At 37.7% G+C, this 24,907-nt stretch overlaps 2 protein-coding genes across 16 annotated transcripts in view; one reads left to right on the forward strand and one right to left on the reverse strand.

Moving 5' to 3' along the window:
- FAM13B (family with sequence similarity 13 member B) overlaps positions 1-3,171 on the forward strand; it is a 71,980-nt gene extending 68,809 nt beyond the window's left edge. For all 11 annotated transcript variants that reach the window (XM_045075467.1, XM_045075463.1, XM_045075462.1 and 8 more), the window contains one exon: positions 820-3,171. In XM_045075467.1, coding sequence (XP_044931402.1) covers positions 820-943 — 124 coding nt within the window. In that variant the 3' untranslated portion in view covers positions 944-3,171. The remainder of the gene's footprint in view (positions 1-819) is intronic.
- Positions 1,266-24,907, reverse strand: part of PKD2L2 (polycystin 2 like 2, transient receptor potential cation channel) — a 42,515-nt gene continuing 18,873 nt past the window's right edge. For 3 of the 5 annotated variants that reach the window (XM_013052472.2, XM_004744889.3, XM_013052471.2), the window contains 7 exons: positions 20,018-20,138; positions 18,225-18,326; positions 16,690-16,754; positions 16,029-16,083; positions 4,977-5,089; positions 4,444-4,551; positions 1,266-1,363 (listed from right to left, as the gene is read on the reverse strand). In XM_013052472.2, the coding sequence (XP_012907926.1) occupies positions 4,455-4,551; positions 4,977-5,089; positions 16,029-16,083; positions 16,690-16,754; positions 18,225-18,326; positions 20,018-20,138 (553 nt within the window). In that variant the 3' untranslated portion in view covers positions 1,266-1,363; positions 4,444-4,454. Of the gene's footprint in view, positions 1,364-1,417; positions 1,552-4,443; positions 4,552-4,976; positions 5,090-13,802; positions 15,936-16,028; positions 16,084-16,689; positions 16,755-18,224; positions 18,327-20,017; positions 20,139-24,907 lie in introns of those variants that run through there. The other 2 variants (XM_045075469.1, XM_045075470.1) reach the window with 2 other exon arrangements.

The following is a 24,907-nucleotide window of genomic DNA, read 5'->3' on the forward strand; positions in this document are numbered from 1 at the left end:
ATGTGCTTTTATCTAACTTGGGCATAGCTAACCCAGTGGAACTCTTTTAAAAAAGTAAGAAAAACAGGGACGTCTGGGTGGTTCAGTCAGTTGAGCGGCTGCCTTCGGCTCAGGTGGGGATCCCAGGGTTCTGGGTTTGAGTTCTGCATCGGGCTTTCTGCTCAGCAGGGAACCTGCTTCTCGTCTGCTGCTCCCTCTGCTTGTGCTCTTTCTCTCTCTGTTAAATAAATAAATTTTAAAAAGCTTTTTTTTTTTTAAAAGGGAGAATAAATTCTAATTCAGATGGTGGCCAGAAATGAGCATTCTCTTAGACCTCAGAAAAGTTTTTCTGTTTATGTAACTAGGTAGTCTTACCAAGCCAGTAGCTACATTAAAAATTCCAAAATTTATTTATTTGCTTTGAGTCTTCTATATAGTTGGCAAAAATGGTTAAAAAAAATCTGTATAAGAATGCATTTTTCAAGTACCTTCTAAATGTATGAAATGACAGGCTGTACTCCTCTGCTACTTAATATACACTCAGTGACCTGACAGAGTCTAGCAGTGTGTATCTTATTAAAATATTTGGTTACCTCCTAGTTCTCTGCAGTGATCATTGTTAAGTTTAGCATTATTTAATCTGTCAGTAGAGAAATTCATCAAAAACAGAAGTATTTTAGGAATGTTCTTGCAGATGGGGGGAGCTAGTTCTTTCTTGCAGAGGAATTTTTTTTATTTGAATTTACATTTGGTAACATTGTCTCTAACATTAGGATAACTTCTGGGACTTTATTTTTCAGATGATTTCTAGAATATTACAGATTTTACTTTCTACCCTAGGAATGCCCAGAAAGAAGATCGTGTTCCAGTGCTTGAGGAGTACAAGGAGTACAAGAAAATTAAAGCTAAACTCAGGCTTCTTGAAGTTCTTATCAGCAAACAAGATTCTTCAAAATCCATATAAAAATATGCTCCTTGAAAACATCATAAAAATCAGTTGTATTCCCTGAAGCTATCATCGTGTGTTGGCTGGTACTTGAGTTCATTTTGTCAGGCACTCCGAGAGTATCATTTTGTACTTGATTGTGGTGCCACTAGAGAAAGATGGGAGGGTAAGTAGACCCTCTCTAGGGAGCGTGGTGTTCCATATTAACCACAGACTGTTCTCTCCACCTTTAGCAGTTTTCTTCATTGTTTTGTAGTACTACAGATACACCCTGTTAGCAAAAGACTAGTACTTTATTCTTTCAACTTCAAGAACTTTGGAGATACGAGCTTTTTGTTATCACCAACTTTATTTTTATTATTTTTTTTAATTACTGAAGAAAATTGAGAGGAACATCTTCACATTGAATTCTTCGGTTGCCTTTTTCTTACAGAATGACTGAAAATTTGAAAGAAAAGCCTATAAATGTGCACATATGCAACTATGTCCTATGTTTTCTTAGAAAACCAAAATCAACTGAAATTTCAAGTCCTACTGTGGAATACATTTCTGTTTAATTTCCAAAGTGACACTTTCTCACAGGTAGTATGTTAGCAAAATTTTGCAATTCAGTGGTCACACAGCTCCTGGATGAAGATAACAGAGGGCAGACCATAAAGTGACCTTGTTTAATAGTATAGTGAAAACACACACCACACATCCTACACAGAACTGAATCATATCACATGCTGCCTATGGGACATAAGTTTCTGTTTGTTTCCTCAGTTACTGTTTATTAGCTGGTGATGATGTGATTTGTCTGGATCAGATCCTGTATTTTTTCCCCCTACCCACCTCCAGATAATGTGAGAAAATAGCCATGTCTATGTAGGAACACGGATGGTGCTCAGATTTGTGTGTTCAATTAGATGGGCCTAAGTTGACGAAAGAATCATTATGCCTGAATTAAATATTTTCTTCACAAGGGCTGTACCACTGCACTTGTACGTGTACCTTCTGGGGGTTGCATCTTTTTTTCTTTTTTAATTAGAAAAATCCATAAAGAAAACACCCTCTGACAAGGAGCCCTTTTGCTCAGTCACATGCTGTTTAAAGCAGTTCTGTAGTGGTATGCCCCTTGTCATATACTCTTAAGCTTATCTTTTTTTCCTTTGGCTTTGCATGGCTTTTCTTCAAGTACTCTTCTGGTATCATTCTGCTAATCATTTTCACAGATTGGTGACTTTATTTGAGCTAAGAATATAGTCAGTAACAGCATATTCTGGTCAGGCTTATTGTAAGTGTTAATTTTTTTCCTGGTGCTTTTTTGGATTGATGAGTGTCTCAATTTGTGCCCATGTTTTGCATGCATTGACTCATGCATGGTTTTCTTAACTAGCTGATATTAACAGTTCCATATAAAAATGGGGACTTCTGTGACATTCTTTAATCAAGTGAGGGAAGCATGAACCTCAGACTTCTGGCACTCTTACATAGTAAGCACATGAAGTAGCTTGATAATAAGTAGTGTGTCTAGGATTTCACATTTCACCTGTGTGTGCAATGCCTTTTTTGGGGGGGAGGGGAATGTTCATTGGTGGTGAACATGTAGTTGGGGAATAAAGCACTAAATCCAGCCCTTTTCGTGTGGTTTCCTTTTGATACAGCTAGGTTATTCATAATGTGTACCTAGAAGAAATGAAATTGAAAATGCCAAAAGAAGTATCACTTTGATTTGAATCCAGCATGCAGTGTGCATTTAATTTCTTTCAGTCTCTAGAAGGGAGTATATCCAAACATCGAATTTAATGTGCACTGTATATTGTTTTATATGAATGTTTTATATACCACATGCAAAAATGTCCATATGCACTATTTAAATGTTTTAAATAATATATTCCTTCTTTATAATGCTAAATCTATATGAGTACCATATTTTTATAAGTCAGTGGCCTGACTGGTTTCATTTTAGAATTAACAGCTGCTTCATGGTGTTGGTTATTCACTGTTCGTGTTTGGCTGCAGGTAGAATAGATCCAAGTGGCATGGCAGCACTTACATGCTATGTGACAGTATTGTGTGTCATAGTTGAGCAGTAGGTGGTAGAATTAGGCAGTTTGTGATAGTTTTACTTTGGTACAAGTAAAAGCTATATCTATATACAAATAATATATAGATATATATGACCACCAATATAATTGCATTGCTGTGTCTGGCACTTCATTGTATAGACTTTTGTAATAAAAGAACCTGAATGTTCCAAGTCATGTAAATGTTTTTTGTTTTGTTTTCACTAGATGTTAAAAAGACCTTAAGTGTTTCCTTGCCTTAATGTTCTTAGGCTTTGTTTGAGTTACCTCAGCGAGGGACCATACTGGGGGACAACAGGGTTGGTAAACCACTTGACTGGCTACAGCTCTGGGGATTGGTAAGACAAGGAAAGGCTATGTTGATTGCCGTGTGGAAATCTAGGGAGAAGATACGCAGGGAGAACAGTCAGCATTTCTTGTTGCAGTGAATTACCGTACTGAGCAAACTTGAGGTACAGTTTACTCAGAGAAGAGGCTGGCCGGAGGGAGGGGGGTAGATTTAACATCTATTGAGTGTCAATGTGGAAGTTGAGTACTATGGTCAGATGATGTTGTTTGGGCTAAGAGAACATACGGCTCTTCTAGGAGGGCTTGTGTAACCCACTAAAGAAATTAAAAGAGTTACTTCACACAACTTGCCAACCACCCAGACAGGGCTTTTTGCAGTACCCCCATTCCTACTTCTCATACATTAAGTTGGCTTCTCATAACCCTGATACTCCTACCTTGCTCTTTATATTCCAAAGTATATTTTGCTTTTTAGAGTGGTTAAGAAAAACTTTTATAAAACTTTAAATGAGTTACTTTAGGAACTTTCTGGATGAATTTCCAGTTTGCAAATAATAGTGAAATATTTGTAGATGATTGGTCTTCTACATTTTAGGTTATTCTAGTTGACCTCAAACTGGGAAGAATGGAGGTAAGATTATTTTATTTGGGGTCTTACAGAATGGTTTTCCCAAATCCCAAGTATTTATTAATTTATCTGTAGCCAGAAGAAGTTAGAACCTGGTATGTAATGAAAAAATCAACAGTTTCTATATTCTAGTTAACCCTGGGAAAACTGTCTTTACCTACTTAGTCACCTATTAATTAGAGATCTTCCCCATGAACCATAAGCAGCATTATTTTGTACTTTATCTTCACATTGCTAGAATTTAATGAATCTAATAAAATCCTTCATGTCTAACTGTATGTCTAACTCTGGACACGTGCTGTAATACACATAGCTTGTATAGTAGGTCCCATTCAGGGTACTAATTTCTGGAAATCTTCTGAGCTTATCATAGACTCTGATGATAGTTTGCTGATAGGTGGTGTAGTGTTTTTAAAAATGTACCTGTAATGGGGACATGTTTAGTAAATAGTACAAGGATAAATTTTTGTTAGAAATGCTCAAAGATACCAAAAAAAAAAAAAACCCTCAGTGATCATATCAGAGGTTCTCACCTGCACATCTCTCAAGCTGGTAGAGTTGAAATCTTTCTCATCACTCGGTTTAGTTTTAGACTGACATAGTGTAATTCTTTCTCCAGCTCCACGGCATATAAAAAGAGTCTAGAGAATAATTTAGAAGGAAGCAGAGAATGAGTAACACACCTTTGTACCTAAAGAGTCAGCAGGTTATTCGTGAAGTACTTGGGAGTGGGAGGATAGTATTTCAGGCTTCTAAAACATGCCTAGTGTGGCCAAGTTTGGATCTTTTATTCTAAAATTGGAGAACAGTGTTTGCTATGCATATCAAATATAAATGGCAGTACCTGTTTGGAGATAATAAGGATAAAAGCAATTGGTTTCACTCTCACCTTAAATTTAAACAAATAGAGTCTTGGGCTTTCTGTTTAATTTCAAAGTTAGGTAAAAAGATGAGAAAAGCAGTGCCATCTCGGTAAGGTCTAGTTTCAGGGGGAAAAAAATGTAACTCATGGCCTCAGTCCCCATATCAGGATATCCCACGGTTCTTGGTTAGAACATATACTTACTCTCGAAATTCCTGTTGAGTGACTGGCTGGTAGTCATCTTGAATTTCTGCAGAATAATACTTTTTCTCAAGCCTGTCTTTCCACTTTTTCATCTGCTTTGCACTTTCAATCTCCTTTCAAGTCAGAGGACAAGCATAGTTGGTACCCAAGCATCATGGGGTTGATCATGTTAAACTGATCTCTCCAGGGCTGTGATTTTGAGCCCCACTGGAGTTTTGCCCTTCCTCGCTTTAAGATCTGTGCATCAGCAGATTCACTTGAGAGGGCTTGATGTTAGAACTGTTCACCAGAGTTAAGGTTTTTATTTAAATATCATCAGTTTGTTCTAAACGAGAACAAGCCTCTAAACGAGAACACTGCCTCTTCCCCTCTGACTCTGCAGCTGAATTTCTCATGTTCTCTGTTCTTCACTTGGGTGAAGCTGAGCTGTTCTTTTCTGTACTACTGCTGTGTAATGAAGCAAATGTATTTCCAAGTATATCTGTGGGTATTTGCCCTCCTAGCTGCTTCAAAGCCAGACATCTGCTGTCTATCAGCCCCCAGTCCCCTTTTCAAGATTACTGCATCAATTGTGCACTGCAGTCTGCCCACAGGCCCCAAAATAAGTTCCTCATAACAGAAAATTCTTGTTGCTACCTTTGTCTCCTTAAGAGTCCTTCCTGTGTTTTGTCCTCACTACCACCCACTTCCCTTTTAGTGTTCAAATAACTTCCGCAGCTTCAGGAAAAATGCACTCTTTACGTTGTAGAAACTAGGGACAGCACTTAATTAAAAAAAAAAAAAAAGGAAAGAGGAGGGGTGCCTGGGTAGCTCGCTCAGTTAAGTGTTTGCCCTTGGCTCAGGTCATGATCCCAGGGTCCTGGGATTGAGTCCCACATTGGGCTCCCTTCTCAGCAGGAAGCCTCTGCCTGCCACTCCTCCTGCTTGTGTGCGCTCTCTCTCTCAAATAGATAAATAAATAAATAAATGTTAGAAAAAAAAAGAGAGAGACCTTGCACCCAGATATGATCCACAGACTTCTCAGTGAATCAGAACTATACTGCCCTGCTTCAGCAATACTGTGAAGTACCAAAGTTGATCCCTTTATAAGGATTCTGATGACTTGGCCCAGAGAGGATGGTGATGGCTAAGTTGGTACACTGTTTATTTGATAAATGTGTGCTGTTCTGGTCAGAGAGATTATCAGACAGTGTCTGTCCTGTAAACCAACATAGCAGAAGTAGGAAAGGATGGCTTTCAATCTTCCTAGTTTTATTTTGGCCACATTATAGCATTCGTGTTTTGACGAAATTCACACTTTTTAATGTGGTGTTAGACCATGCAACTATTTCTAAATGACCAGGCCTGTTATAATATGGATGTGGTAGTAGTATGGGTTAAATGGACTGCCTAGTAAACTTGACTCATCCTTTTAAAAAACCATCTCAATCATCACTATATGAAGCCTGCCTTGATGTCCACAGGAAAGTGGCACCCTTTCTTAAAAGCAAGGTGGCAGTTCTGGGGGCATTTTCTCCCAAGCTTCAAGTTCTAATCACCTCACCTCTTCCCTATAGATGTTAGCTGTCACTTACTGTTGTCCCCGCATTAATTTAGTGTTCACAGTGGCTGTGCTATTTGGTAGCCAATATCAGAGATTGTATGCTTCCACCAGGGGACATAATAACTGACTAAGAATGTGAGACTACCATCTGGCCATTTGACATTCCTCAGGCTGCTGACCCAGCAAGCAAACAAATAGGTACTCCCTGAACTGAGTACCAAGGGAAAATTGGTTGCTGCTACAAAACAGGTGCAGAGAGGGCTATATTTGGTATCCAGGGAATTCTCAGGGGGATTCCTGTTTTATGTCCAGAAATAAACTTTGTAGTTTAGGGATGCCTGGTTGGTGTAGTTGGTATGAGCATGCAACTCTTGATCTCAGGGTATATGTAGTTTTAAACATTAAGTTTTTAAGGAATTGTGATATCATTAGGAAAGGTCTTAACATTACCCAGAGATAGACACAATTACTGTTGGGATTTTGCTGCTTCCTTTCAGGGGAGAGGACAAAAGTGCCTTCATTTGTATAAAGGATAGTTCTACTTTATGGGATGGAACCATGAAAGATAGTTAATATCATTTTATGCGAGTTCAAATGTGTATACTAAATAGCCAAAAGGGTCTTCTGGACCTACTATTTAGCTGATTTCTCTCAACTCAAAATTTGCCCTTTTATGCTCTATGATGCTAGGTCTCGGGTTTTACAAACCTCTTTCCCCAGACTCTGGCTACTGGCTTGTTAGGTTATGCCTTAGTGGAGGATGGCAGGGTGAAGGATTTGGGTTTTCATCTCTCAGCATTGTTTCTGCAAATGGTAGTCATCGCCAGCAGCTGTGGTCGGCACCTGGCTACTGCAGTTCAAGGTCTTTGGGCATTCCCAGAACCAGGCTCATCATACTCCCTCAGAAACCGTAGCAGCAGGAGTGCGATGGGGATTACCTACAGAGGTCTGAACAACAGCTCCGTAGGCTCCTTCTCTAAGATGAGGTTCAGATAACTTCACTTTTTGCAACCTTAGCCTTGGGTGTGGTAGCATCTTCTTACAGTATGAGCTGCATCAGTGTTTTTACTGTTTCTGCCTTCCAGTGCCCATGTAACCAGTTCCTTATAGTAGTTTTTTTCTTTTTAAAATATATAATGTGGGGCATCTGGGTGGCTCAGTCCATTAAGCATCTGCCTTCAGCTCAGGTAATGATCTCAGGGTCCTCGGCTCTTTGCTCAGTGGAGTCTGCTTCTCCCTCTCACTCTCCCTTTATGCTCTCTCTCTCTCAAATAAAATCTTAAAAAAGAATAATAAATAAAAAAATATATAATGTGTATTCCACTTTCCTGATTAGGTCCTGACTGAAAGTATATATTCATATTTGATCAAATGTATTTTTGTGTCTTTAAGGGATGTATTAAATTTTCTTATCTTGGTTTTAAACACACATTAATTCTTTTCTATTTTGTTTTTATTTTATTTTTGCATTTTCTATTTTGTTGCTATTACAGAGTATTTGATTTTGTAAATTATTTTTTATTATTGCTATATTGAATTCTTGTACTTGCATACCTAGGAAACATGCATACCTAGGAAACTTAAAAGAATTATATGTCAAGTAAATGTTGTTTATATCTCCTCTCTCCCAATTCTTACACTTCTAGTTTATTTTTCTTAATTATTTTTGGCTGATCCCTCCAGTATATCCTTTCTTGTTCCTGACATGTCCAGTGTTCCCCTGTTAAGTAAGGTGCTAGCTTAGGGGTGAAATAAATAAGTTTTCACCATATCAAGGAAGTGTCCATTGATTTCTGTCTTGTTCTGTTCTGTTTTTTTTTTTAATTTTGTTGTCCCCCTGAGATTGGATGCTTAAGCTTATCAAATACCCAGCATCTGTGGAAAATGATAATGCAACTTTCCTTTTGGATCTGTTATTGGAATGGATTATGTTAATTAGTTGATAACCAATCTAGTCTTTCAACCCTGTTGAATCGTGACTGTGTTCTGTTAGATTCTGTTGCTAATACTTTATGTAGGATTTCTGATCAAAATTTGGAAGTGATATGTGTTTGTGTGTGTATATATAGTTATTTTTATGTGTATATGTATATATACATACACATATATAGTCATTTTACATAATGACTGTATAGCCATTTTATAAAAGTAATTTGGAGGTTTTCCATTTTCCTTTTTTTTCTGGAACAGTTTAAATAGATTGAAACTCTTTATTCCTTACATATCTGATAAAATTCCTTTGTGAAGCATTCTGGGCCCGATTTATTTTTCAGGTAGCTCTGATGACTTTATACTACTCTACAGAGTAGATTTGTTTAGTCCTTGTAAACTCTGTTCTGGGTTCAGATTTGGTGAATTTATTTTCAGAAAAAAATTACCCACTGCATTCAGTTTTCCAAATGTTATTTGCCTAGAGTTATACGAAAAGTCTCTTAGTGATTTTTTTCCAGGGTACAACATGAAGATTTTGTATATGTAAAAATTATGAAATGATCACTGTAGTAAGTGTAGTTAATAGTTAACATTCATCACTATACAGTTACAGATTTTTTTTCCTGTGATAGGAATTTTTAAGATCTACTCTCTTAGTAACTTTCAAATATATAATATGGTATTATTAATTGTAATCATCATGCTGTACATCCATCCCCAGAACTTTTTTTATAACTGGAAGTTTGTACCTTTTGATCATCTTCACCCATTTTACCAACTCTCCACCCCTCCTCCCCTTGAATCACCAGTCTGTTCTCTATTTATGAGTTCAGTTTTTTGTTGTTTGTTGTTTTTAGATTTTACATATGAGATCATACAGTATTTATCTTTCTCTGACTTAAAATATTTCACTTAAAATAATGTTCTCTAGATTTATCCATATTGTTGCAAGTGGCCGCATTTCCCTTTTTTTAATGGCTGAGTAATATTCCTCTCTGTATATCCATTTCTTTATCCGTTCATTCATTGATGGACACTTAGGTTATTTCCATCCCTTGGCTATTCTAAATAATGCTGCAATGAACATGGCTTGGATATCTCTTAGAATTAAGCATTTCTATCCCCTTCAGATAAATACCCAGAAGTGGAATTACTGATAATCATATGTTCCAGTTTTAACATTTTGAGGAAACTCCGTATTGTTTTCCACAGTGACTGCACCAGTTTTCATTTCCACCATCAGTGCACAAGAGTTCCCTTTACTCCGCATCTTTGACAATACTCGATATCTCTTGTCTTTTTGACAACAGACATTTTCTGTTAGAGGAGGTGATAGCTCATTGTGGTTTTGATTGACATTTCCCTGGTGATTAGTAATGTTGAGGACCTTTTCATGTACCTGTTGACCATCTCTGTCTTTTTTGGACAAATGTCTATTCAGATCCTCTGTTCATTTTCCAGTTGGATTGTTTTGTTGTTATTGAATTGTATGAGTTCTTTACATATTTTGGGATAGCAACTCCTTATCAGATGTATAATTTGCAAATATTTTCTTCTATGCAGTAGGTTGCCTTTTCATTTTGTTAATTGTTTCCTTTGCTACACGGAAGCTTTTTAGCTTGCTGTAGTCTGTTTTGTTTTTGCTTTTGTTTTTGTTTTTGGTTTCAGATCCAAAAAATCACTGCCACTGATGACAAGAGAATTTTATGGTTTTGGGTCTTGAAGTCTTTAATCCACTTTGTGTTAATTTTATGTAAATTTTATGTAAGATATTGGTCCAGTTTTGCTCTATTGCATGTGGCTCTCTAGTTTCCCCAGCACCATTTATTGAAGAGATTGTCTCTTCCCTAGTGTAAATTCTTGTCACTCTTGTCATAAATTAATTGGTCATATATGCGAGGGTTTATTTCTGGACTCTCTAGTTTATTCCATTGTTGTGTCTCTTCTTATGCAAATACCAGATATTTAGATTGCCAAAGCTCTGGGTTTTGTTTTTTAGAGAGAGAGCACAAGCTGGGGGTGAGAATGGCAGAGGGAGAAGGAGAAAGACAATCTTGAGGCTCCATGCCCAGCACAGAGCCAGATGCAGGACTTGATCTAACAACCCTGAGTGGAAATCAAGTCTGATGCTTAACTGACTAACCCACCCAGATGCCCCAACATCTTTGCAATATAATTTGAAATCAGGGTGTATTATGCCTCCAGCTTTCTTCTTTCTCCAGTTACTCTTCCTCAAGATTGTTGAGAAACTTGTTTCTTCATTATTTCTCCCATTGCAATTTCTTACTATGCATGTTTATGCTTTCTCCCTCTTATTCCATGTTTGTTGGCTAGTAGTTTCTTCATCTTTTCTCATCTTTTCAAAGAACCAGCCATTTTACTTATTTATACAACTTTGTATTTGCCACTCATTAATTCTGATTTTATCTTTATTTCTTTTTTTTCTATTTATTGTTTTCTAACTTTTTGAGTTACATGCTGAAATCAGTTTTTCAGTCTTGATTTTTATTGATAAATTTAAGGCTCTTGATGTTCTTCTGGCATTTGACTTTCTCATAGATTTTGCTGTATAGTGTTTTTGGTGGTTTTTTTTATAAGAATTCTGCAATTTCATTTTGCATTTCCTATTTGATTCAAGAATTGTTTAATAGTTTTTAAAAAAGGATTGTATTTATTTATTATTTTTAAGTATTTATATTCTTTGAGAGAATGCAAGCAACAGGGAAGGGCAAAGGTAGAGAGAGAGAAACTCATGCAGACTCTGCTGAGCACAGAGTCTGACGCAAGGCTTGATCTCACAACCCTGAGATCAGACCCTAGTGGAAATCAGGAGTCCAGTGCTGGGGTGCTTGGGTGGCTCAGTGGGTTAAGCCTCTGCCTTTGGCTTAGGTCATGATCTCAGGGTCCTGGGATCGAGCCCCACATCAGGCTCTCTGCTCAGTGGGACGCCTGCTCCCCCCTCCCTCCTGCATGTCTCTCTGCCTACTTGTGATCTCTCTCTGTCAAATAGGTGAAATCTTAAAAAAAAAAAAAAAAAAGTCCAGCGCTTACCTGGCACTGTAACCACCCAGGCACAACCCAGAACCACCCAGGCACCACAAGAATTGTTTAATAGTTTAAAGTCGGTTAGGGGGAAGCAAGCTCCCTGCTGAGCAGAGAGCCCGATGCTGGGCTTGATCCCAGGACCCTGAGATCATGACCTGAGCTGATGGCAGAGGCTTAACCCACTGAGCCACCCAGGTGCCCCTAAAGTCGGTTAAATAATCTTTTTATTTTTTTTTTTTTAAAGATTTTATTTATTAATTTGACAGAGAGAAATCACAAGTAGACAGAGAGGCAGCCAGAGAGAGAGAGAGGGAAGCAGGCTCTCCGCCGAGCAGAGAGCCCGATGCGGGACTCGATCCCAGGACTCTGAGATCATGACCTGAGCCGAAGGCAGCGGCTTAACCCACTGAGCCACCCAGGCGCCCTCTTTTTATTTTTTGATTTTAAAGTATTTTTACTATGTTGCTTTTTAAATAACTTTTTTCTGTATTAACTAGTTTTTGGAATTTATTGTTTTTTGTGGCTCAATCGATTATCATTTTTTTAAAAGATTTTATTTGAGAGAGAGAGAGAGCACAAGTGGGAGCTGGGGGGAAGGGCAAAGGGAGCTGCAGGCTTTCCATTGAGCAGGGAGCATAATGTGGGGCTCAATCTCAGGACCCTGGGATCATGACCTGAACTGAAGGCAGATGCTTAACTGACTGAGCCACCCAGGTGCCCCTATAATGATAATTTTTTATGAATGGGTTTTTGAAAAGCAGATGTATCTTCTGCGAGTACAAAGTTAAATATGTAACTATAAGATCACCATACCCATTTTTTTGTAGTTTTTATCCTTTTATTTTTCCTGATCTCTACTTTCAGTGTTCCTATTTCTCATAAGTTTAGCAGGCCATACTTGACAGAATTTAATGCTGTATTATTTGGTGCATAGATAATCATAATTATTAAAGTTATGTTAGCACATAAAGTGCCCTTCATCTCATTTAGAGCTGTAGGTCTAGAATTCTACCTCAACTTATATTCAGTTGTGTCCTCTAAACCTTTCGCTTACCTGTTTAAACCTTTGCTCATGCTTTTATATTGAACTTTTCTGAATCACTTTGCTTTAGGTATATATTTTAGGATATAGCATAGAATTGGGTGTTGCTTTATGATTCAATCTGAAAATTTTTCTTTTTAAGTAAATTAAGCTTAGTTGCTTCTACTGATATGCAGACATAAGTGGTTACAGTTACGTCATACTGTTTTATGGTATGTTTTAAATTTTGAACGACATGGTATATTTTGGTTTTTGCTTTTGTTTTGGTTCTTCTGCTCTTAGAATGGTGTATATGGTTTTGTTTTAGTGGTTTGTTTTTATTCATGTATCCTTTTATACAACTTGGTTCCTCTCTTCTTGCTTTGGTTCCTTCAAAAATGAATCAAACAAGTTCATTGAGTAGTGAGCTTATAGTTTTTTCCTCCTCATCTTTCTCTCTATTACACAATTATATTTACTCTTATTACCATGTTTCATTGTATCTGAAAGATGGGAGTCTAGTGTAAGACACACCATTGTTTATGGACCATATGAGAAAGAAAGGCTGCCAATTACCTACGACACCCTGTCAACCTCAAGGCACATCTTGATTTTAACAATGCTAAAATGTGAAAAGAGTGGTGCCTGGGTGGCTCAGTGGGTTAAAGCCTCTGCCTTCGGCTCAGGTCATGATATCAGGGTCCTGGGATCAAGCCCCACATCGGGCTCTCTGCTCCTCGGAGAGCCTGCTTCCTACTCTCTGTCTGTCTGCCTCTCTGCCTACTTGTGATCTCTGTCTGTCAAATAAATAAATAAAAATTTTTAAAAAAAGAAAAAAAATGTGAAAAGAAAATGTGTTTTAAAATCATTGAAACAATTTCTTATTGTTTTATTGTATTGTTAAATATGCTAAAATTAACTCTTACTAATTATTAACTCTAAATGATAATTCTTTAACTTTTAGCTATATATTCAAACCAATCAGTCAATGTTTTCTATTTTGTATCTTCTTTCTCCCTCCCTTTTCCCAAAATTTCTCCAGTCCTCTGGTTAGCTGAAGCTGATGTTCTTGTAGACTCCTTAGGGATACAACAGTATTCTCTGAGTTCTTGCATGTTCAAAACTATTCAAGGGCCTGGGTGGCTCAGTTGTTAAGCGTCTGCCTCAAACTCAGATCATGATCCCAGGGTCCTAGGATCAAGCCATGGGGCTCCCTGCTCAGTGGGAAGCCTGCTTCTCCTTCTCCCACTCCCCCTGCTTGTTCCTTCTCTCACTGTCTCTGTCAAATAAATAAAATCTTTAAAAAAAAAAAAACCATTTGAGTCTTTATACTTGTAGCACAAGTCTGCTGGATAATAAATATGCTTGGCTTACATTTTCTTTCCTTACATAATTTGTAGGTATTGTTCTGTTGATTTGTGGTAGTGATTGTTTTCATGTTAACCTGGTTTTCTTTTTCTTTTGAGTCCATATTTTACTTGGATGAATGTCATGTTCATTCTAGGTGATTTCCCCTGGGTACACAGTATGTTTTTCAATTTACATCATCTTTTATCTCAGAAATAGTTTATTCAATTCCAGTTTTGTTTTTAAAAGAATCTCAAACTTCTGGGAAACTTACAAGAACAGTACAAAGGGGTGCCTGGGTGGCTCGGGTAGGGGGATAAGAACAGTATAAGTACTTTTTTTTCCCTTTGAAGTATTTGGAGATGCCAACATGAATGTCACATTGTCCCTGAGCATGTCAGTGTGTATTTGCTGCATACAAAGATGTTCTCCTTCACAGCTTAACAATCAGAATCAGAAAACTGATATTGATAGATTATTATCCTCTAATGCTGAGTCCCCCATTCAAATTTGTCAGTTGTCCCAATGGTGCCCCTTATATAGTAAAAGGATCTAGAGTCCAGGATTACGCATTACATCTATTTGTCTTTTCATCTCATTCAGTCTGGTGTAGTTCCTCAGCTTTACCTTGGCTTTCTTGACACTTTTCTTCTTCTGAAGAACACAGGCCAGTTATTTTGTAGAATGTCCCTCAGTAGTTTAGTTTTGTGTTACATTTTGTTATGTTATGCATCCTTGGTGTGAGTGTTACTGAAGTGATGCTGTATTCTCTTAGCATCTTACCAGCTGGTGTATGGTTTCAGTTTTTTCTCCTACTGATTAAGGCTTATCTGCCATATTCCTATACCCTGATATAACTCCTTTCTTTTTGTAATTAATATGCATTTTGTGGAGAAGTATGGAAAAGGTCCATTTTTCCTCCAGCTTTTACCCATGTATGTGTTTAGGTCAGTATGAACTCATGGAATCCTAGGTTATTCAATGGGTTCTCCGTTATTATTCATTATAGCTCTTAAACATTCCCAGATTTGGCGAGTGGGAGCCCTTGAATACGACCCTTGCATCCTTTTAACATATCTTTATTATTCTTTGAACACTTTTACTCTCTGGCTCAACAAGATGTTCCAGATTCATGTTGTATTTTCCAGCCCCAGAATTTAGCTATATCTCCAAGGGGCCCTGCTTCCTTTTTAGGAGAGAATTGTATTTGGAAACCAAGGTTTAGGGAACTAACTCTTATTACTTCTAGACTTCTCAGTGGATAGAGCTATAGACATACAGACACACAGACACACACACACACACACACACATCTACAATTCTAATCCAACACCACAAAGTTTATTTTAACCTTCAACCTTTTCTTTTTATAACTTCCTTATCTCACAGTGAGAAACCTCACTCCACTCCATGTAGAGCTGACACTGAACAACACAGGGGCTGGGGTGCTAAACCTTGTGCAGTCAGAAATGTGTGTATAACTTTTGACTCCCTAAAAATGTAACAACTAAAAGCCTACTGTTGATTGAAGCCTTACCAATACCATAAGCAGCCAACTAAAACATATTCTGTATATATATTATATACTGTATTAAAGTAAGCTAGAGAAAAAAGTGTACTGGTAAAATCATAAGGCAGAGAAAATACATTCACAGTAAATACTGCATTGTATTTATTGAAAAAAAAAAAAAGATCCTCATATAACTGGACCCACCAAGTTCAAACTGTTGTTCAACAACATGGTTCTTAAACAATGCGGGTTTGAACTACATGGGTCCATGTACACATGGACTTTGTAAACATAAGCTTTTCATTGTTCAAGGGTCAACTGTATAAAACATTAAAAGTGATTCATCACATTAATGATTACAAGAGAAAAATTACATGATCATGTCAATAGAGTATACTCACTGACCCCTATGTGATAATCCCACAGTGACTACAGCTGGAGGACCAGGGTGTAGGCCGAGAGCAACAATAAGAGAGGTGGCATGTAGGGTTGAAATAACTTGTTCTAAACAACAAAACAGCTGGATTCTGGGAGAAATTTTTGGAGGTGGCAACTACTGCTCTAAAGAAAACAAATCATTTCAATTCTTAATCAGAACTTTTTTGTAGGCCTGTTTCTAATAAAGTTATCCTTATGAGAAAGTTAAAATCTTACATTTTCATCAAAGCCTTCTCTTCTGGCTCGCTCAACCAAATCTCCGCCTTTCTCACTAACAATATAAAATAAAAATCACAGGCATATAACAGTGGAAAGGGAAATGCAGCACTAAATACAATCAGCTCTATGGTAAGTGTCTAAATTGCATTTTTGGTCCTTCTGATAATACTAATTATTTGGAAAATGTGGTCATCAGTAAGTTCTAAGTAGAGTGTCATCTCTAGCTATAAAAAATGTCTATATTATGTCCCACTGCCAGAGGCTTGGGTTTTAGAAGCATTTTGACACCAAAATGATTCAGCAGGTATGAAGGTATCCTTAAATATTTTGTGTAAAGCTTTTTTATTTTGATAGCTAAGTGAATGCAGTTAATGCAGACTAAAATTTTTTCCTACCTTTAGGGGGTCTGTATTCTATCCAGCTTTCTGTTAAAGCTTTTACTGAGTGGCATGGCATGCGTTAATGTTAATGTTTAATTAGCTTAGCTTGGAGTCTCATGGCACTCTCAGAATTAGGAGTTACTACTGGATGATGCATCAACAACGTATTTAGAATCAGCACACTGGGTGGTGATTGTTCTGCAATCAGAATCTTACTCTGTGAATTTCTAATATAATATACAGTTTGAAATGCCAAGTTAAAAATTATGTCATCTTACTTTTTCTTGTCTTCATCCTCTTCCGGTTTCTTTAGTCTCAGTTTTTCAAGAGCATTGTTGTAACTCTGTGCATAATTAAAAATAGTTTAAGATTTGAACAAATACATAATAAATACGTAATTACAAATACGTAATAAATACTGTATTAATTTTGATCAAGAATTAAGTATGGAATGCCTGTCTCTAGGGACTACTACCCTAAAGAAATATGGAGGCAGTGCTATGATTATCTTTCTTTCACTTGGTCACCACTTATATTTTCTGGAAAAAAAATTCTTTGAAAAGTTTTACTAATATTTATTGCATTTAATGATGTTAACACTTTAAGGCATATATCCAGCATCATAATCAAGAGATAAAAGATGAAAAAACCCACACTTCAGCTCACTGGGGGACATATTAATAGTTTCTTTTTTGCAGGTGAGTTCTTGGACAGAGTTTTTAAGCTCCAGTCACCTGGTGGCTCTTAGGACTTTTCCTGTGTGAAGTGATGCGGTTAGAGCCATGTCTGTGCAGAGATGAGCAAGATGGGACACACATGACTCTGCTGACAACTCAAGTGAGGTAGCTGTTGAGAGGACAGGGAAGATGCCACTCTATCCGGGAGAACAGAGGGTCATCGAGGGAAGGGGGAACATTGCTGGGTGTCAGTGAGTGACATGAGTAGAAGCCCAGAGGGGGAGAGGAACAGCAAGTGATGGTGCACAGCTCTATGGTCAAACACTGGCTGGGACACACCATGCTGTCCATGGGCGCATGGAAGACAGACATGCTACATAGTTCAGTGATCGTGAATAAAGACAGGTTGGGACTGTGAGATTTGAGAAGGTCCTTGAGTGTTTGGATAAAGAACTTGGACTTTCTTTGACAGGCCCAGAGAAACTCTGAAGAACTGTGAGCAGAGAAGTAATATCTGGGCTGGGCTGGCACAGGGAAGAGGCCAGAAGAGGTTACCAAACAAGCTGGGGAAAAGTACCAAGGGCTCTAACCCAGAGGTGGCGGTTAGAATCAGCACGACCTTGAATTTCAGAAATGTGAACAAAAACCACAGAGATGAACTTGACACACAAGTCTTGGCAACAGAGTGTCAGGGAGTAAAAAATGCAAAGTTTTAAGCCCAGGGTGACTGATAAGAGTGTTGCTATTAACAGAAACATGAAAGTGAGCAAGATAAGGCCCAAGGAGTTCTGAGTTAAGATTATTTATAGAAATTTACTAGGATCTAAGTTGAACATTTTTGGAGGGAAGGGATAGTTTTATTATAAAACCCAATGCTGTTTTGCATTTGGTAAACAGCTCAATTGCTATTTGATATATTGAAATCTGAAATAGTTTTGGCCACCTTTTTTAAAGCCAGAAAGAAATCTCACTTCCCTGGCAGTGAAATAATACAAATAAAAGCAAGACTGGACCTAGACAAAACAAAACAAAAAACCCCCACCACTACTTGAGGTTTAAGTGCTATTCAAATGACAAGAGTATAAACTGAACAAGATTTGTCTTAGCATTCAAATTAGGAAAAGAATTAGACATACCTTTTTTATCATTTTACCAAGTTCAAAATCTGGCCTTCTGCCTATTGAATAATCAGCTTTCACTTCAGAATATGTATCATTAATAATTGCCAAGAACATGTTCTGGGGAGAAATAATCACATAATTATTTCAGTAAAATTTTATTTTATATATTTTTAAAGATTTTATTTCTTTATTTGACAGATACAGCGAGAGAGGAAACATAAGCAGGGGAAGCGGCTGGCAGAGGGAGAAGCAGGCTTCCTGCTCAGCAGGGAGCCCGATTCGGGGCTCGATCCCAGGGCCCTGGGAACATGACCTAAGCTGAAGGCAGCCGTTTAACAGCTGAGCCACTGAGGTGCCCCAAAATTTAGTTTAAATGTTAGTGACTGATAAGCGCTGGGATTTGTTTTTTTGTTTTTTTGTTTTGTTTTGTTTTTGTTTTTTTGGTTTTTTTTTAGAGCGAGCGAGCACAAGCTGAGAAGAGGGACAGAGGCAGAGAGTCAAGCACACCCTGCTGAGCCTGATGTGGGACTCATTCCCAGGCCCAGGACCCCTGGAATCGTGATGTGAGCTGAAGGCAGACGTTTAACCTACTGAGCCACCCAGGAGCCCTAAGTGCTGGGATTTGTAAATTAGATTTAAAATTTAAAAGTAGCCCATATGCTTAGGGGCACCTGGGTGGCTCAGTGGGTTAAAGCCTCTGCCTTTGGCTCGGGTCATGATCTCAGGGTCCGGGGATCAAGCCCCCCATCGGGCTCTCTGCTCAGTGGGGAGCCTGCTTCCTCCTCTCTCTCTCTGCCTGCCTCTCTGCCTACTTGTGATCTGTCAAATAAACAAGAAAATCTTTAAAAAACAACAAAATAAAAAAATAAAAATAAAAGTAGCCCATATGCTCAGTAACAGAGAAATGGCTCTGCAGACTATAACATAGTAGAATGGGAAATGTATAGTGTGGATATAAGCAACTATATTTATGGTAAATGAGAAAAACTATAAAATAATGCATATGAACTGGGTACTAATATATATCTATGAATATATACACATATACATACACACACTAATTGGTCAACATTGCGTATCAGAACAGAATAAGTATATTTTCGTAAGAGTGGTTTTTTTTTTTTTAATTCTATAAAGCTGTTTAAAGTCACAGTTTTACCAGGGCTCTTAGGAATACTATGTCCGGATAATACAAACAATTGTGGAGAGGGTATTCTTACTCTCAGGCCACCTCCACCTTTCACTGAAGCCCAGCTCTGCCACTGTGAGGACTTCCGGCCACCACATGGGGATAACTGCTATGTATTGACAAAAGGGTTTTCAAGGAGGACAGTAGCAGTGCCTCGACTAGGAAAGCAACTTTTCCTGGTTAGGAAGGCCACATAAATTTGTCCTGAGCACGTGTGAAAATCCTGCGGACTCCTAAAAATCACAAAGGTCTGAACTTTTAGCTGTAAGGGTTAGAAGCCATTGTGATATGGGCTGAATATATTCATCCCTGCCAGTATGGAATGTCCTGGCTGGACAGACCTGGGATATTCAAATTATACTCGGAGAAGCTGTGCACACTCTTGGCACATGTCAGACACCAAGATGGTAACTACTGTGATCACATTCTCTTTTGGACAAACTGAAAACGTTTTAGACCTTGGACTTGGCCTGGATTTCTAGGAACCCACACAATTCCTAATAAATGTAAAAAGCTCTGACAGCTCAGCAGTGATACTATAATTTCTTTTAAATTAATAATTTCATTTTTTATTCTAAAAATTATAAGCAAAAAAGGGAACATATATGGTCATACTTACCAGCAGGACAAAGAACACAAAAAAGATGAAAGTGATGAAGTAAATGGGTCCCAGGATACGATTGGCTTGCTGAATACCAGCAAAATTGAAATCTCCAAGAACAATTCGAAATTGTGCAAATCTTTGATGGGAAGAAAGGAAAACATTATATCCCCTCACACATACATGACAACTGATGAGGGTTACCACTGTGTCTAGGAAAGTATCCAACCAGCTGCATGTGGCATTGGTTCTCTGGCTTTAGTCATGTTACCCCGAGTTCAATAAAACTGGGTGTGGAAAATTTCCCTCAACACCAGACAGGTGTTGTTGTTTCTCCGACCCTTGAGAAACCTGCTTACCAACAATTTTTGGCAATGGCCTTCTTAGCCTTTCTTGTGCCCTTCTAGAACTTAGAATACCTGACCTTGTCCAATAAGGATTTTCAACTTGTACCTAGACCCAAGAACTCTAAAATTTCTAATACCAATAATGTGTGTAATCTGTACACCTCTTCTGCTAAAATAAGATGCCAACAATTTATTACTTGCTGAGTCTCAAACAAGTGCTGGTAATGATCCTCAAACATGATCCAGAAGTGGTTTTCTTTTTTTTCTTTTAATTTTTAGAGAGAGCACATTCGAGTGAGCAGGGTGGGGAGGAAGCAGAGAAAGGAGAGAAGCAGACTTCCTGCTGAGTGTGGAGCCCAACTCAGGGCTCAATCTCAGGACTCAGATATCATGACCTGAGCTGAAATCCACAGTTGGGCATTCAACTGACTGAGCCAGCCAAGCGGCCCCTGAGGTTTACTGTATTCTCTACAATAACTATTGGATTTGATGTAAAATAACATTTAAAATATTACAGATCTTCATCTGATTAATAATTAGGTGGAAAATTAAGAAATTAAGGCTTTGAATGAGCATAGTAGTAGTAAAGGCAGAATCAGGATTACTTAACATGATATCTTATTTTCTCATCATTAATTTGCAATGGCATTGTCAGACATATCAGGGATATGTTATAAATTATGTTGATGATTTCTTTATTTTTTTTAAGTTGAGAATGTTTAATTTCATCTTTACTCATACATTCAACAATTTAAAAAGTATTTGGATCTTTCTTTACAAGTTAATATGTTTTCTTAGGAATAATTATCTTTTTACCTATAACACAAATACTGAGCAGTCTGTAGGATTTTTCATAAATGGTGATAAACATTGTTAAGGGCTATTGCTTGGGTTCTGTATTATACCACTCAATTAAATTTCAGCATTACTTTTAATTAATAGATACAACCATCCCAGAAATATCTGTGATATCAGATTTAACCTGAATTCCAAAGGAGGTCACTGGGTCAGTAGGTTATTAGCTTAGAAAAAGATTTATTATAGTTTTCATTTTTAAAACCCAGGTTCTGGAATTAAAAATTTAAAAGTAATAATTTAAAGATTAATAATAATTAGATGAAGTTTTTTTTCTTTAAATTATGTGAACAGTGCATAGGAAAATAATTTCTGTTACTTTTGTTTTGCAACAGTAGCACGTTACTTTATTACTCATATTTTGTGTTCTGGAATGGATAACATCTATTTTATGTACCTTATGGATAGCCAGGGCTCTAATATTGGACAATTAAAAGAAAAAGGCAACACTCCACTTTTACTGGCTATAATAATAACACATGTTCATGGGAGAAATTTTAGGAAGTATTAAAGAAAAAGTTTTAAAAATTCATAAGCTAATTTAGTAATTAATTAGGAACAACCACAGTTGATACTTTTGGCTTATTTGGATTTATGTTTGATATATTTTCATGCCATTGTTACTGCTACTAGGTGCTTAAAATGAGTTATTTTAAGGGGAAGCCTTAAAAATTCCATTAAGGAATTCCAATAAAAATTCCTTAATGGAATTTTTAACAGTACGTAGACACTTGGCATGCTTGGTTAGTCAGTCAAAAGGAAGAATTCTTCTTGTTCCTGGTTGCTTTTGCCCAACATGTAAAGGGAACATATAGCTGTAAACAATAAAGGAAGAAAATGTATTCAAAGAAATGGGCTCTTTTGAGTCCGAGGACTCAAGAGTTACCTGGAATTTCATCTTGGGTACCTAAGACATGATTAGATGATACTTAAAGTATTTATTTAGCCTTTTTTTTAAAAATATTTATTTATTTAGGAGTGCTTAGGTGGCTCAGCCAGTCAAGTGTCTGTCTTTGGCTCCAGTCAATATCTCAGGATCCTGGGATGCAGTCCCACATTGGGCTCCCTGTTCAGCAGGGAGGCTGCTTCTCTCTCTGCCTCTCTCTCCTCTCTCAAATAAATCTTCTACTATAAACAAATCTTTTATTTATTTGAGAGAGGGACAGAGGGAGAGGGAGAGTCTTTAACAAATTCTGAGCTGGGCGTGGAGCCCGACACTGATCTCATGACCCAGATCATGACCTGAGCTGAAACCAGGAGTTGGTCACTTAACCAACAGAGCCACCCAGGCACCCCATTTATTCAGCTTTTAATATTGGTTTATAATGTTCTTCTATACAAGATACAAAATGAAAAGCTGAAATGGAAGGAGACCAAAGTCTCTCAACAAATATTTTTTTCCCTATGGTATAGTAGAATGAGAGGTTCTCTTTTAGTTTTGACCAAATTTGATCTGTAATCCTTGAGCTGTATTTACAGGAGAAAACACAAGTTAAAGGCACCATTTCTCCTCTCCAGAAATTAGCTTGTTAACTAAAGCTTCCATTCAGCCCTTCTCTATTAGGAAACCGTCCAGATACCTCTGCTGTGTAAGGAATGTGAATAAGAAAACCCTAACCAATTTGCTGAGTGGTTATAATCACATAGGAATGGAAACTTCAAACACAATGTAACTTCATTTTTCCCCTAATTGAAGTTTCCTTGCCTGATGTGTGCAGAGATTATCAGACAAGCCCTCCTGTCCTCTCTCCCCATGTAAGTCCTGGACTTTGCCTTCTATCTCCTTCTCCCAGAGAAGTGGCCAAAAACACATTTCCTTGACTATTTCTCTAGAGCATCAAAAATGCCTTCATGGTGGAGGGTTTGGGGAGGGTGTGGGGGTAAGAAACATTTGGAATATGTCTCCCCACCTAGACAGCAATGACATAGGCAGAATTTGTCTGATGTAACTGTTTTGGAATTCTAGAGTCTATTTAAGGCTTGCAACTGCCAGGGGAAGGCTTAGACAACTTTGGTCAATTCCAGGTTTTAGTTTGGAAAAGATACCTATCTGCCACACCCCAGCCCATGGCAGGGAGCCATGCAAGTATTTCTGGAGCAGCTTGCATGCAACTTGTGGGAGCAAGGGTGGGCAATCAGGATATGTTCTCCAAGCATTAGGGGTCTGTGTTCTGATTGCTGATTGCTCCTTCTTTTTTTTTTTTTTTTCCCAAAGATTTTTTTTATTTATTTGACAGAGAGAGATCACAAGTAGACAGAGAGGCAGGCAGAGAGAGAGGGAAGCAGGCTCCCCGCTGAGCAGAGAGCCCAATGCAGGACTCGATCCCAGGACCCTGAGATCATGACCTGAGCCGAAGGCAGCGGCTTAACCCACTGAGCCAGCCAGGTGCCCCCTGATTGCTCCTTCTGATCACAAGAGTGCAGAAAGTTGTTCCCCTGTCTGTTGCAAGTCCCTCTCCCTCTTGCTGAATTAATGTCCTTGGGATTAAAGGCTCGTGCCCTTCCCACTTCCTTCATTTTTCTCTTTTTCCCCTTTTGGGTGCCAGACATTAAAGACCTCAAAAGTAACGCATATACAGAGGAAGTTAGACTGTCACCTGCATCCCCAAGGAAGGTGCAATCTCAGAAAAGACCCAAGAAGACCTTTACACTTCAGGCTGATCCTGCATGAAGACAGTATACAATAATAAAAATAAACAAACAAAAAAACAAAAACAGGAAACTCTGGTGAAGGGCAAGAATGTCATTTCCAGGATTATCACATTCTACATTCAAATGTCCAGTTTTCAATAACAAGAAAGAACAATATACAAAGAAGTAGGAAACGATGATCCTATCGAAGAAAAAAAATAAACCAACAGAAACATCCCTGAGAAAAACCCGATGGCAAACCTACTAAAAACTTTAAACAACCATCTTAGAGATTTTCAAAGAACTAAACATAAAAGACATGGAGAAAGTCAAGAAAATTATTTATGAAAAAAAAAAAAAGGAAGATGACTTATGAACAAAATGGAAATATCTATAAAGAGATAGAGAACCTCAAAAGAAACCAAGAAGGAATTGTAGAGCTGAAAAATATAGTAACTGAAATGAAATGTCATTGACGGGATTCAGAGGCATATTTGAGCAGGCAGAAGAAAAAAAATCAGTGAACCTAAAGACAGGATGATTGAAGTTACCAAGTCTGAGAAAAAGAAAAAGATTGAAGAAAAGTGAACAGAGCCTCTGGGACACCATCGAGAGACCAGCCTATCATAAGAACATGAAAAGATGCTCTGTATTACTAACCATTAGGGAAATGCAAATCACAACTGCAATGAGGTATCACCTCACATCCATTAGGATGGCTACTATTAAAAAAAAAAAAAAAAGTAGCCCAGAAAATAACAAGTGCTGATGAAGATGTGAGGAAATTGAAACCCTGGTGCACTGTTGGTGGGAATGTAAATGATGCAGTCATTGCAGAAAACAGTATGGCATTTCCTCAAAAAATTCATATTAGAATTACCTTATGATCCAGCAATTCCACCTCTGCATGTATACCAAAAAAGAATTGAAAGCAGAGTCTTGAAGAAATATTTGTACACCCATGCTCATAGCAGCATTATTCATAACAGCTAAGACTTGGAAGATGTCCAGATGGCCATCAACAGATTAATAATAATCAAAATGAGACTTATACATAGAATGTATACAACCTTAA

This window comes from Mustela putorius, unplaced genomic scaffold (genome assembly GCF_011764305.1).
Source record: "Mustela putorius furo isolate JIRA1106 unplaced genomic scaffold, ASM1176430v1.1 tig00000145_pilon_pilon_pilon, whole genome shotgun sequence".
Classification (NCBI taxonomy): Eukaryota; Metazoa; Chordata; class Mammalia; order Carnivora; family Mustelidae; genus Mustela; species Mustela putorius.